The sequence below is a fragment of the Colias eurytheme genome, chromosome 17 (genome assembly GCF_061535395.1).
Source record: "Colias eurytheme isolate Ceu_HAF_F1 chromosome 17, ilColEury1 Martin Lab GWU primary, whole genome shotgun sequence".
NCBI lineage: Eukaryota > Metazoa > Arthropoda > Insecta > Lepidoptera > Pieridae > Colias > Colias eurytheme.
Window position 1 is genome coordinate 8576810 of NC_142996.1, and position 15742 is coordinate 8592551.

At 33.4% G+C, this 15742-nt stretch overlaps 1 protein-coding gene across 7 annotated transcripts in view; it reads left to right on the forward strand.

Annotated features, from left to right (window-relative positions):
• aPKC (protein kinase C iota type) overlaps positions 1 to 15742 on the forward strand; it is a 193236-nt gene that overhangs the window by 153150 nt on the left and 24344 nt on the right. The window contains exon 1 of one of the 7 annotated variants that reach the window (XM_090111668.1): positions 4465 to 4648. The exons of the other annotated variants lie outside the window; for them this stretch is intronic. Coding sequence (XP_089967794.1) covers positions 4477 to 4648 — 172 coding nt within the window. The 5' untranslated portion in view covers positions 4465 to 4476. Of the gene's footprint in view, positions 1 to 4464; positions 4649 to 15742 lie in introns of those variants that run through there. 7 annotated transcript variants of the gene reach the window in all.

Below are 15742 nucleotides of genomic sequence, written 5' to 3' on the forward strand. Positions count from 1 at the left end.
AAACAAACAAACTCTTCAGCTTTATAATATTAGTATAGATAATAGTACACTAAATTTTGGTAAGAGGAATCGATCTTATTAGAGCATAGTAAAATTCTTTAAAATAAAGTACCCCTATCATTAAATACATATTTAAATAATTTTATTGAATTCCTACAATGCGACGTATCTAAAATTATATATGTTTAAATGAAGATGGTTAATTAGCTCTAACCTATCGGTAAGATGTTCTCGCTAATAAGCTTAATTATCGTTATTAATAATTAACATTGCTTACGTTGTTTTCAATTTCATTGCCAATTAGCATTCATAGGTAAGTACTAAGTAACGTATCTTCTTATATATAAAAATGAATCGCAAAATGTGTTGGTAAGCGCATAACTCGAAACCGGCTGAAGCGATTTCGATAATTCATTTTTTATTATATTCCTTGAAGTTCGAGGATGGTTCTTATGTAGAGAAAACGTAAACATGTACCACGGGCGAAGCCGGGGCGGACCGCTAGTAATAGATTTATAATTCTAATTTATAAAGCATTTAAACACTATAAAAGTAATTAATAAATTATATTATTAAATAATGTAAATAAAAGCTATAAATTTAAGTAATAAATAATGTAATTAGAGACTGCATTATTCTAAATCCCGACACTAATTACGAAAGAGATAAATAAATACGTTTACTTCCAAATGCACATACAGGGTGTCCCAAAAAGTAGTGATGAACGAAAGCTGGGAGGTAGAAGACCAAGAGGGCTATCCGAATCACCCCCATGTGTGTTATGCGATTTTTCGTATTTTCGGAGTTATTACATTTTTTTCAATTTTTCATCTATCGCCGAGTACGATGAGATTTTTATTTATGGTAACGTGAATTATTGCGCTAGATGCTTGATTTTTTTTGTGTGCTAAGCTGAAAGATAGGCCAATTCAGTATGGTAACATTTACTATCGTTAGATCTTCGAATGGAATAAAAAAAAGAATTAAATGCCAAGAAAGATAAAATTACCCAGTATGTTCATAACTTCAAGGGCCCATAAAAAAATAAAATCACATAAAAAAGGTTTTCCATTTGGCTTTTAAAAACTTGCTCTATCGATCAGGTAGCTACCCTAAAAATTTCATTTTATTATTCTGAAGGCTTCAATCGAAAAATTGAAATCTAAATGTGGTAAGTGCAAAATTTTTATTAACATGATGATCATTAAAACCAATAAATAGGTGTTTAATTACCAGAATTTTTTTAAATAGCCCCGCTGTTGCTCAGTGCAAGTGCGACTTCACCGTAAAAAGTTGTCTTTTAAATGTCTGAATGCTTTTTTATCATTTTTAATGGTTTCTTCTGCTACTATGAATTTCCGGGTCATTTCGTCCAAATTGGGGCATTCTCTCAAGTAGCCGAAGTCTTTTTAGTATCCCCATTGAAACAAATCAATGGGGTTTAGGTCGAGGGACCGTGGAGGCTAGGCTTTAAAGCAGGCGTCACCGGCGCATGCGCAGGCTGCAACGACCAATCCATCTTTCAGGGTATTTTTGCCCTTTAGCCTGGCCTCCACGGTCTCCGGACATAAACCCTATTGAATTTTTTCCGTGGGGATACTACAAAGACGAGAGACTGCCACAATTTGGACGAAATAACCCGGAAATTCATAGTAGCAGAAGAAACCATTAAAAATGATAAAAGAGCATTCAGACATTAAAAAGACAACTTTTTACGGTGATGTCGCACTTGCATTGAGCAACAGCGGGGCTATTTAAAAAAAAAATCATTTTTAAACACCTATTTATTGGTTTTAATGATCATCATGTTACTAAAAATTTTGCACTTACCACATTTAGATTTCAATTTTTCGATTGAAGCCTTCAGAATAATAAAATGAAATTTTTAGGGTAGCTACCTGATCGATAGAGCAAGTTTTTAAAAGCCAAATGGAAAACCTTTTTTATGTGATTTTATTTTTTTATGGGCCCTTGAAGTTATGAACATACTGGGTAATTTTATCTTTCTTGGCATTTAATTCTTTTTTTTATTCCATTCGAAGATCTAACGATAGTAAATGTTACCATACTGAATTGGCCTATCTTTCAGCTTAGCACACAAAAAAAATCAAGCATCTAGCGCAATAATTCACGTCACCATAAATAAAAATCTCATCGTACTCGGCGATAGATGAAAAATTGAAAAAAATGTAATAACTCCGAAAATACGAAAAATCGCATAACACACATGGGGGTGATTCGGATAGCCCTCTAAGTCCTCTACCTCCCAGCTTCAGTATATCACTACTTTTTGGGACACCCTGTATAAAACAAATTCCAATTCATAAACATAAAGAAACAAAACATTACATCTTTTTATATATAAAAATGAATCGCAAAATGTGTTGGTAAGCGCATAACTCGAGAACGGCTAAACCGATTTCGATAATTCTTTTTTTATTATATTCCTTGAAGTACGAGGATAGTTCTTATGTAGAGAAAACGTAAATATGTACCACGGGCGAAGCCGGGGCGGACCGCTAGTTAATAATAAATTGAAATATATTGTGCTACAGAGGAAAGGGGTAAGTCACTCAACGTACACCACATTTCATCCAGTAGATGCGGCGACGGTTTCAGTGGCTCCCCTGTGACCTTTGGAGAATAAAGCCTAAATATAAATAAATAAATATTTCAGGACAATTTTCACACACGGCACGATCTGATCCCATACTAAGCTTTCGCTTGTGTTATGGAAACCAGATGGCTGATAAACATACATATATAATTTTACATAAATACTTGTGTAGATAAAATTAACACCCAGACACAGAGCAAACATCTATGTTCATCACACAAATATTTGACCTGGGTGGGAATCGAACCCACCTCTGACTTGGAAGGCAGGATCACTACCAACTAAGCTAACCGGCCAGTCAAATAAATCTTATATATAAAATTCTCGTGTCACAATGTTAGTCTGCATACTCCTCCGAAACGGGTGGACCGATTCTCATGAAATTTTCTGTGCACATCGGGTAAGTCTGAGAATCGGCCAACATCTATTTTTCATATGTACCACGGGCGAAGCCGGGGCGGGCCGCTAGTACAATATAAATATACATACATTAATAAATAGATTATTTTATAAGATAACCGTATAAAGAGGCACAAAATTATTATTAAGAATTTGAATCGATATTATTTCTATTTGTTCTCTTAGTCTGGGAGCTATTGGTAGAACTTATTTATGGGTATAGATGGCCACAGCAAATTATTCTTATACTGATAAATTTATATTGTTATTGTATTTTGGCCGAAATCTTTTTATTTTCATTTTTAAATTCATCTCTAGAATATTTAATATAATATTTTCACATGTTTAAATAATTATAAATGTACATAACAAATTATCGTTCACTGAAAATTTTACAATAATAACGTCCATGCAAAACACAATTACATGCGAGGGGAATTTTCCTATTTAGTTGCTAATTAAGCAATCAACAAATGCACTAATTACTGACACTAATAAGCGCTAATCAGTGAGTGGACGCTTAAATAAAGGGTAATACCTACATTACGATGAGAATTTTGGTCGTGGTCGTAGTCGTCGCGTCGTTGGTCGTGTGATCGAATTATTTTTAGTAAAACGTCATAGGCTTAATTATGTCAATTAGTATCGATAGCGGATTCTATTCGCGCTGAAATTTGATCTGTGTTTAATTTGTACTTATTTATTTATAAAATTTGGTTTTATTAATCGAAAAATAAAGTTAAATGTTAGTGAGTATTGTAAACTATCAAATTGTCCTATTTTTAGATAAAGGTTTTTTTATTTTGCAGTTCCCAATCTACGTTCACGTTTATTTATTAACAATAGCATATCGAAATGTCAACTACACTCAATTATATGTTGACAGATAATCCTACAGCCTGATAACATATCTATTTGTTACTAGACAAGCCAAGGATTCGATTGGTAATTATTGATAGATAATATATTTACATCGATGTTATATTGGATATTACAAAGAAATTGTATTAGTAATTAATTATGTACAAAATATACTTGATAGCTTGTCAGTCATAATTTAGTATTTATATGTATTGTTTTAATAGGGAATGTTATAATTTTGTAAATTTTATCTCAATTGAATTTCACCTCGTCTGCATCAGCGCACAATGTCGAAATGATATTTCGATATGCCCATAAATAAAGCATTGCGTAAAACCACGATAGCCTTATCTATCCAACGCCTTATCAGATATTGTGCACGGGCCCTTACACACAGTGGAAAAACAACAGCTTACCAGTTCGCACAGATGAGATCGTTCACAAACGAGAAATCGATTCGCGATCGATGTTTCTAAAATCACGCGCATCGAATCGATAGTGTCGAGATAAAGGTGTCTTATCGAGCAGTAGGAATGTGAGCAGTGGACGGAGTGTGTACTGTGTAGTGTGCGTTATGTTTGTAATAAGTTAATTGGTTAATGATGAGATTGCCGTGGGTGTGTTGGTCGGAGTGTGTGCGCGAGGTCGGGTGGCAGACAGTGTATTGCGGGCTGAACGCGTGCGAGCGGCTGGCGGCCGCGCATCAGCTGTTATCGCCCACGTATCCCTCGCTAGACGTTATCATAGCTGCTCCTGGGTGCAACAGCAGATGTAGGTATCTCTCAAGGTGTTTGGAGAGTATAGTTTAAATAAATATAGAGTAATCTTTAGATGTCGTCTGCGTTGTTATAGCTCGATGATACATACAACCATATAATATAGAAAACTGTAGGTGTAAGGTTTGCATTAGTTTATATCAGGTAGTAAAGTACGTTTATTTTTTGAATGCATTAAGTTATCAGATAGATAGAAAATAATTATGTCTGTCATAAAAAAACAAAGAATTAATGAACCTAAATAATATTCAAATGAAAACCTTGCATAAAACGTATACGTGATAGATAAAGGCACGTGGGAATGATAAATATACAAAGACAGAAATTCATATATTATTATGAGTCATTTATAATGTGTTTATAATGTCTAGTTTATTTATATAAATTATTATCTTTAAATTTTATTTTAATCCCTCAGCCTCGGAATCACAGACACAATAGAAAATCTATTGTGTCGTGGCCCGATCGGGCCGCTCGGTGGTCAAGGGGTAGGATCTATATTTAAATATTATTTTGGGCTGCTTCATATATTCATTCTATGGTATATACCCATTTCTTAAAGACGGTCATTTCTGAAGTCTACTCACGACGGTCATCTCTACACAATATGGTGCTTTTTTTAAGAATATAATTTCAACTATAAAATATTTTATTACGTTTGCATTTACATTGTCAATATATTATAAAACTATTCACATTCGTGAATATTTAACGCAATATTCAACGATACATGCCACAAAATGTATTAAATTTTAAAACAAAAATTTGAAACATGAAAACCGAAATTGAGAGGAATATATATCGTCCGACAAAGGCAATCTCTGTTTATTACATGAAACTGGTAATATTGAATCCATTTGTTTGTAACACTTAACATGCTTTTCATGTATGGCTACTATAACGCACTTGACATTTTTGTATTTATTTCAAACTGAAATTGTATGAAACAAAACAGTCCAATTTTAAATTCACAATATAAATATTGAATGCTATCACAATAATTCACAATTAACTGGATGGGCGACAGCTGCCAAGAACGTATTTACAATATCATTTCAGTTGGAGATATTTGATTTCATGAGCTACTATTTTATTTCATGAAGTGTATTATTCCCTTTATGAAGTTGCTGTTTAAAATCGACACGTATTTCCACATTACGAAGTATCACTGAGTTTTCAGCAGATATAATTTCACCTCATCAATTTATACAACGCTAGCTGTGCCTAACGGTTTTACACGCATTACTCTTATTAGTCTTAGCGTGATGACTGATGATATATCACTACATAGTATAAAACAAAGTCGCTTTCCCTGTCCCTATGTCCCTATGTCCCTTTGTACGCTTAAATCTTTGAAACTACGCAACGGATTTTGATGCGGTTTTTTTTAATAGATAGAGTGATTCAAGAGGAAGGTTTATATGTATAATAACATCCATTAAATAGTGGAAAAGTACTGTTATTTTTTAGATTTCTAATGTGATGTCGTTAAAAATTACAATTTTTTCCGCTTACATTGCAAACGCAGGCTAATAAACCCTACAAGTTTTATCAAAATAATGTACTAAGTATTATACACATTGAAAAGGTCTACAGAAAAGTCCGCGATGGTATATGTCTATCTCTTATGGATAACCCACAATAACTTTTTTTTGTCATTTACTTTTTACGACAAATAATGGCTAATTTTTGATGCGATTTTAACCAATACAGTATTAATCCTTAACCAATTAAATACCTTGAATACATTGTTCATTTAATATAGATCTATATGGCCCTTTACACCGTATGATTTAAGTGAATATTTTTGAAGATATTACAGATTTAAAAATTGCGGGACGTAGCGTTTGCGGCGGTACCGGCCGGCCGCCCGGCTATCTATTTTATACCCGTGCGAAGCCGGAGCGGGTCGCTATGTTTTTATATACAACGTTCACAGTTTTTCTGTAGTGTATTTAGTATCAGCGTTGCACCCGTGCGAAGCCGGGGCGGGTCGCTAGTAGCCTATATACTCTATAGCCTTCCTTGATAAATGGGCTATTTAACATTGAAATAATTTTTCAAATCAAACGCGTAGTTTTTTTATTAGCGCGTTCAACAAAACAAAGTATTCAGCTTTTAAATATTATTATATTACTAGCTTTCCGCCCGCGGCTTCGCCCGCGTTTTCAAAGAAAAACCTGTTCCCGTAGGATTTCCGGGATAAAACCTATCCTATGTTCTTTCTCGGGTATTAAAATATCTCCATACCAAATTTCATGCAAATTGGTTCAGTAGTTAAGGCGTGATTGAGTAACAGACAGACAGACAGAGTTACTTTCGCATTTATAATATTAGTATGGATACATCTTAATAACTAGAGACAATGTTACTTTTACCCATTCGATGGACGTATATAAATTGGTTAAACACAAGTGTCGTGTATCGAAAACATAACGAATGCAATATTTGCCAGCGCATGGACGACGCATTACGTAGGTACAGCCAATACAAAGTATGTACGTATATTCTATAGAGTCAATATAAAGTATTGCTAATTCGAAAGGTGCTCGGATTAACTGCGTTTCTGTATGTTTACTGAGTGAGAGCAATCAACGTTAATGACGAGTAATGAATAAATTGTTAAATGCAGTTTGTTTCATTATGTTGTGGCTGCTTGTAGTAGTATTTGGAAACGCAATTGATCAATAGAATGATTCTACCATGTTTCATAGTGTTTATCTTAGTTATTATTTATGAACAGTTAGCCGTTGCTTTCTAAAAATGCAACAACATTCAACAACATTTAGAATGTATATATAATATTTCGCTGTCAAAATGTTTGAATCCCCTCCATGGAGCACTCACAAAGCTATTGCTACGTTTCCTAGCTTCTAAGTATATAAGCCGCTAGGAAGAGTATAGCCAAAATCGTAAACGATTTTACGATTTTGGCTATACTCTTCCTAGCGGCTTATTAACAAACCAACATTTTCACCATTACGTTACTGAATATATAACGTAGCGTTAATTTATTATTATAATATCGTATTACATATAAACAAAACGTCTGAAAATGCTCATCGCTGCAGACAATGCAAATTTAATCAGGCAAGGAGTTAGGGGCCCGTAATGTAGCGTTAGAATTAAGTTCAATTTATACACTGCAGCCGCCGCAGCTTAATGTATCTCGTTATGATAATTTTTAAAGCAAGGAAACTCGTTGCTGTAATGCGATTGTGGAGCGCTCGGTTAAAAACTGACTTTAGTGGAAAAATTGGTTTATTGTGCACTGTGTGAGCGGTGTATTAGAGGCTAATTTGTAGTTACTTTTTGGTATTATTGGTCGTGTATTGATATATGTATGACTAGATTTCCGCCCGCGGCTTCGCCCGCGTTTGCAAAGGAAAACCCGCATAGTTCCCGTTCCCGTGGGATTTCCGGGATAAAAACTATCCTATGTGTTAATCCAAGTTACCCTCTATATGTGTGCTAAATTTCATTGTAATCGGTTCAGTCGTTTTTACGTGAAAGAGTAACAAACATCCATACATCCATACATCCATACATCCTTACAAAATTTCGCCTTTATAATATATATTAGAAATATTAGATATTAGATATTAGATGGTGTGGATGGTTTTGTTTTTCTGAAAAGTGTCTAACTATTTTGCTTCTTGTTTTCTAAGTATAACACGTAGTAACTATAAAGTTATCTATGGTATAACGCTGCTTTTAAATTCTTAATATCCAAATTACAAGTCTTTATTTACATTTTAAATAAATTATTCGTTTTATTTTTAAGTGTAGGTACTATTTCCCTTTTTAATGAGCTTTCCCTTCAAAACACGCGGTTAAATGAAATTATATTTTCAGCTTAATTTAAACATAATTTTCGATATTCATTAGCTTGAACAGAAAATAGTTGTGTAATATAAAACGAGTTCTAAATGGCGGCCAGTCATGCACTCAATAAAAGCAGACTTTGGAACTGAAATCATGAATAAAAACCGTTCCCATCTCGCGAGATACTTGAATTTTTAAATTTTTTACAAAACTTTTAATTGCTTTTTCCATCGAAGCGCAGTTCCCGTTTCGCGATTTAATACTGAATACACGGTGTAACGTGATGTTGTAATTTCGTTTATGATTCGCCAGATGTTGTTTGCTTTTGTGTTATTTATTAATACGTAGCTATAGGTAGGTATAGGGTGGTGCAAATGAGGAAAATTTTCCTTATACACTTGACCTGGAATTGGTGATTGATTGAGGAATATCTTTGGAGGGATCGTAATGGTATGCGGTGATTATTAATAGTCGTTGTTATAGGATAAATGTGTTGTAAACAAAAAAACTGATTGGTACTCCATAATTGATAGTTACTTCATAAAAGGACATTTTAAATCGGTTCATTAAAGACTAGCTGTGTTCCGCGGTTTTACCCGCAGTGTTCCGCTAGCGAGATTATATATAGCCTATAGCCTTCCTCGATAAATGGGCTATCTAACACCAAAAGAATTTTTCAAATTGGACCAGTAGTTCCCGAGATTAGCGCGTTCAAACAAACAAATTCTTCAGCTTTATAATAATATTAGTATAGATAAAAGCTGAAAGTTTTCAGCTGCAGTTGCATCTTTAATTTGTCATTTTCGTTTTCGTTCAATATTGTATTATCGTAGCAAATTAAAATTTAACACGTCTCAAAACAAACAAAATTCGAGAAAATTTAGCTCCACACGCACACATTTTTTCTAGTGTACACACGTAAGAAGTGAAACTTCTTTATGACCTTATTTTTCAAAAAATAATTTACTATATGCAACTTTACAGAAATACGTCGAATCACGCGTGGTAGCCGGTAGGGACAAGAAAAAGATGGCGCGTAACGGAAAAATGTCACGCGTAACGAAAAAATGTTACACTAAATTTTTTTCCAACTCCGATAAAGAAGTTTCACTTCAATAACTGTTAAACATTATTGTCTAATAGCACTAACTCCGTTTACAGTTCGAGTGATATATATGTAAGTTCAACTTTCACGCATTCGGTTTCCGCCGTAGGAGGGCAATATTTTAAAACGAGATTCCATTTAAAATAGTTTATTAGTGCTAGCGGGCAGCGGCCGACCATTTGGCAGAGCCTGCAACGTATAGCCTTCGCTAGGGTGGCCGTTATTCTGACATCTTTGAGGACATATTTTATCGTAATCTCTATGGTTACGTGTAGAGTGCGGGCAATTGGATTCTGATAGTGTGTGTTTGATGGGAGTTAGATTTTAAGGGAAACTTCTTTAGGCGCGTTGAGAATAAAATTTCAAGGTCGCGCGGCATACACGCTGTTGCACGCCTCATAAGCGAAGCGTTGAGGTGGGTACTACTGTCACTTCGCGCAAAACATCTGATTTTTCAAACTTAAAATGTTTTTATGTATCATACATTGCACTTGTAAGATAATACATACACACACATATTAAGAAAAAACACTATTTTTAACGTTCATGATATTTTTGATGTCATTTTTGTTATTTAAACTAGTTAAAAAACAGTTTAAAAAAGTTCTGTCTTGGACGTCCGTGTGTCTGTATGTGCGGATCCTTTTTCTTGTTAACACGATAGCGACCGAAATACTTTACTAATCGAGTCTTTTTTTTTCTCTTACGCTTGAGTATGCTCAGGAATAGAACCCTTTCATTTTTCAGGGTCTGATTCGATGTGGTTTAATTGTTATTAAATAAACAAAAATAATAATTAATAAATATTTATTAAAAAAAAATTATGAGGCGTGCACTTTTGGATTTTCCAAATTATTTTTTATTTAGTTCGATAATAACTCTAAATGTATACTTGCAAGAAAATATTCATCAATTTATTAGTATAACACCTTTTACATGAAATTTCGCTTCTTTATGCGTTAATAATTTTATTAAAAAGAATGTTGTTAAATGTTTTCGACAAATCTATTCAATTAAATCAAACGACAAATTTCGGACGAATATACGATCACATATTCAAATCATACTATAATTTACAAATCTCAATCAAGTTAAACCGTCCAATTCGTGTCCCAATTTCCCTTTTCCCAAAGTCCCAGCCGGCGCTACGCAAATGAATCGCACATGGAACGATCTGGAAGTCGTCTCTAATAATAAGGTTTTAACAAAATCCCGCCAATAAAAGTAAATGAGGCTCACCCTACTCTTGACCCGGATACGCGACACGCCCGGCTAGTTCTGACCGGTTAAAAACTACGAGAAATTCCTTACATAAATCTCTTTTTCAAGAATTGCGAGGATCGACGCCATTTTGCTTTTTTTTTGCTTTGTTTTTTAATTCCCATGAGGGTAGTTGGATATAGCGCTCATTCAAGTGCAGTGATTAAAGCATATAATACTTTTTGTAGATTTTATTTGTGCCAAATATTTTAGTTTTTATGTCGCGTTTTTGTATTTCGTTATTATAAACTGTGTCAAGCTTTTCGCCAGTTTAACAAAAGGAATAATTAAAAGTTACATTGTGTTGGTGCTCACTAAATATTGAGTTAAAAAAACAATGTTTCATTTCTGTTTGTTAATAATTAATCTTTGATTATAAGGTCGATGATCTTTACTACCTTGGTTTTTGTTTTTAAACCTAAATTTATAAGCCCAAGACTCGACTCATTGTCGTTCAGACGTTAAAACGAATAATTTACAAAAAATAAACAAGAAACTGTGCTGTATATAATACTTATCTATATACAAATAGATATATTATAATACTAATCTGTTTATTCTATTGTTATGTTATTTTATATATTAATAAAACTGAATGTTAAACACACAAAATAAAAAACCGAACCAACATTAAAACATATCGACACCACAAAATAATTTTACTATGTACTTAATATTATGTATTCATAAGTATAGTGCGAAGCTGCGAGCGGGTAAGAGGAGTGCACAATAAAGATCTGATGCTCATTGGTTCGGAAGTAAAGTGAAATAACGGAGTGCATTTATGTTTAAACATTTTAATCTATACTTTATAATATTAATATGTCACTAACAATATAAGATGAAATTTAAGGTTTTAAAGGGTCAAATATCAAATCTATTATCTAGGTAGAACATGTAATAATTATTTGTCAAGTTATATCTTCACCATTTTTAGAAAGAACTTTTCAAACATATATTCTAAGACGTTTGAATTATAGGCCATTTAAAAAGCAATGCTGTCAAATTTGTCAAAGCACAAATTTACCCTGAAATAACTTATAAAATACAAGCATAGCAATATCGATCTATGTTTTAATAAAACAGACAGTCGTGCGTATTATTTGGTTATTTAAAAAATGTATAAATGTTATACACAACGTATTCCATGTCAAGTTGTTCCATATTTTTTCACATCAAACGTATCATTACGCGTCGGTAACATTTCGCCCTTTCATCTCATGAAACAGCGGTATATCATAATACTTGGAAACTTACATTGTTTTCCATACTTCCCCTTCCCCTTCCTTCGCAAAAACATATTCCAAGTTAGCGGCAAGTCGGGCCGGCAAACAGAGTAATTGACTCGCCGAAAACCACCGAGCGGCACGAAACTTCAACCGGGGTAGTTAAAAGAAAACTTGTTAAAGTAAACCTATTTATTAGCTGCTGAAATGCTTTAGTTGACGGGTATTAAAGTGTCGTCGGGGATACCTTGAACCAATACCATTATTTAAATTAACGCTGAAGTAAATTCGAGTGTCTTTCATATTGCGCTTGAAAAAGTCGAGAGATAAGCGTAAGCGCGGTTAATAAATTCGAAAGTTCAAGAAGCTTTCGGACATGCTGCTGACTGTGATTGCGCTCGTTTTTAGTTTGGGTTTTAAGTTTTAACTTTACTTCGTAGTTCGAAATAGAAACTCAATAAATTATACATATATTGCGATGATGAAAATGTATTTATATATAATACGTACGTATAACTATATATTAATAAGAGGTTTGATCTGCCTTTGAAGTAATGAAAACTGCTTTTTATTCAACGTGAATTTTGTAACTTCTTGATAAGCTATTTTTTATCTAGGCATTTTATAGCATATCATAAGGCTTTTGATTTTCCTGTAACGGATCTATAAAAATATAACAATAAGCTAGGGAATCGTAATGTTCGCTCACGCTTAATGCTATTTGTATAATATGCTCTCGAATGGCTGCCATTATATCGTGCTATAAACGAATTAGGGTCGGATCTTGATAGGGAATTTTATAAGGAACGATTAATTAAAAACCTAATTCCGAATCAGCCAACGGTTGTAGCGATCGGTCGGCGACCTTATGTCGCATTTACATTGGTTATTTTGATAAACGGAGGCGGATATTTAGGAAAATTTTTAGTTGCTGTATTAGAAATATCGAGTTGAGAGGAAATTATCAATATTTGTTTTACCAGTCGTAAGTTCTGAGGTAACAAACACAAAAAAAACATACAGTCAAAGATACCAAAATCGTCGCCTTACTCTATGACGTGACGGTATTGCCATGACGGGACCTTGAAATTTTACTCTCAACGCTGCTAAAGAACTTGTCACTGTCACTGTCACTTCAACAATAAAAGGCTATCGAAATCGCTACACACTTTAGTATAGGATTATACAATACTTCAAGAAGCTTTGCTATAAGACATTCAAGTACTTGAACAGGCTCAATCGAAAGGTATCACGTACATCGACTTTGATGTTTCGAGTTAAGAACAATTCATTCTTACTCAACTGAAGATGTATACAGCGTATGTTTTCACTAACATTGTCATATTGTTCAAAGCTCTCCAAGTTCGTATATCAATGTTTATTATATATAACATCAAATCGGTTGATTTATGAAACAATATGTTGCTGTGTGTTGTTTGTCGTGTGTCGCCATCGATCATTTTACTCCTCACTCTTCTGAATACGAAACAAGCAATCTATACATGTAAGGATATATTTTAACACGCCTCGATGTGTTTGCGAGTTGCTTATTAATATTAGGTTTCGTATGAGTCTTTTTTGATATTTCAAAACTCAAACAACTTTTTTGATAATCTATTAATACGTAAGTTTAATGTAAAAATAGCATTTTTTTATTACAGAAATATTATTTAGTAATTTAAGTTAAGCATAGCCCAAGACTAAACATCAACAACAACAAATAAAATAAATTTTATTAAATGTAGTTGAAAATATATCGAAAGTTATTTGGCACTTTTAACAGGGATTGAACAATGGATAATACAACAAATAGAATTTGATATAAAACATTCATTACAATGAATGATTCACGATGTTTACTCATAGCAAGATAAAAGGAAAAATATGAAAAATAGAGCACCCATAAGGAAATTCATTATTCTTTGTTGATATAAGAAGACACATAGGCAATCTCGAGCGCTAATGTATTTATTTGGTCGACTTTCAATTATGTACATGTAACATGTATTCTGCTTTTAGTCGTTTGGCATATATGTATTTGGCTTATGTTATGCATAGTTAAGCCTTGTCCTTGGTTTGATAGCTATCTAGTTACAACAACATTATGTAACTGAATACAATATAGTGTTAAATGTGTTGGTTTAACATTAAGTGCTATTCTATATGACATTCCTATGTCCTATACAGTTTAAGACAATATATGAGACGAAAAATGTTTTAATTTCCTATAAATTATCAGATCTGTTTTTTTTTTCCAATTATGATAATACTTCGAGATCCAGGTTATATTAATAATATTTGAAAGGGAAAGCGATCCAATTAGTTCCATAATGTCATCTAGAACTCTCATCTCAAACTCCATACAATCCAAATTCCTAGACGACTATCACGTCTAAATAATAACGCAATTTCATCACAAAACAAATTAACGACACTTATTACAAATGAGCGCCGTGTCGTCACGACAATGGAGTTCTTTGTTTGCTTAATTGTTGAACCTTCAGATAGAAATAGAGCAATGGAAAGAAATAAATAAGAGAGCACGGTGAGAGGCCGGCGTCGGGTCCAATCTCATTCGTTGTGAAAAGGCCGCCACTCACGGCCGAGGCAAAGGCGTCCGTTCTTGTGGAATGTTTTTCAATTTATCGCCCTTAATGTCCCTTCGCTGATATGTACACATACTTGTTGGGAGAGGCATATAAGAGCGTTTAGAAACTCTATGGTAATAGAGTTTTATTGATAGTTTAAAAGAATCTTTGTGTGAAAGTATGCTGTGTATAGGTTAGTTATTAACATCTGAATGTTGTGTCACTAAGGGTTGTCTACTTGTTATTTTATGAGATATGTAAAATTCTGTATATTTTTATATTTATTAAGTGCTGTTTCTATTTAACGTCTCTACTTAACTTCATAAGCTACGCCGTAGCACTTATCGTAGCTGATGTTATGCTACGTTTGTACAACTTTCCTTATTACATTGTAACTATAATAATTCAAGCAGTTCTTAGAAGCAGTCGCCCTCATTACAGTTTTTATAATTTATTTTTTAATTGCAGAAGCCTCTCCTTTCTTTTCCCTATTCTCGGGAATTACCTCTAATTTTTCCGCTTAATTTATTCAACGTTTCCGAGTCTGAAATAGAGATTGGATTTTTTTAAATGCAATAAAAAGTTTTCGTTATTCTTTGTCGCCCGCACGCTCGCGTTGTCCGAACGGGACTACGTTTCAATGCAATTATCTACTGCAAACTTGTTATTAACTTTGAATGCAATGAGAGAATATCATTTGGAGGTGTTTAATTAGAAACTTTAAGTGCTCCGTTGAATGGACGTTTTAAATATTTTATGTAAAGCAATGTAACTTTGTAATTGTGTAATTTATTATGAATTATATTCTTTATTAACGTGAAGGGTCTAGGGTTTATTATATTTTACTTCGCTAATTGAGTGATTAATTTTGAATGGAGTTTTTAAACTAATATTACAGTATACTAACGGAAAATATGCGTCTTATTAATTCATCATAGCAGTATTTAAAATAAGGTATGCCTACAATAGAATTAAGAAAATTTCGATACTAAATATAAAAACAGATTGCAAAGTGGTCAATGTGCATTCAAACAAAAATATACCCACTTTTCTGACAATAACAGATCGCAAAACTACTATGAATA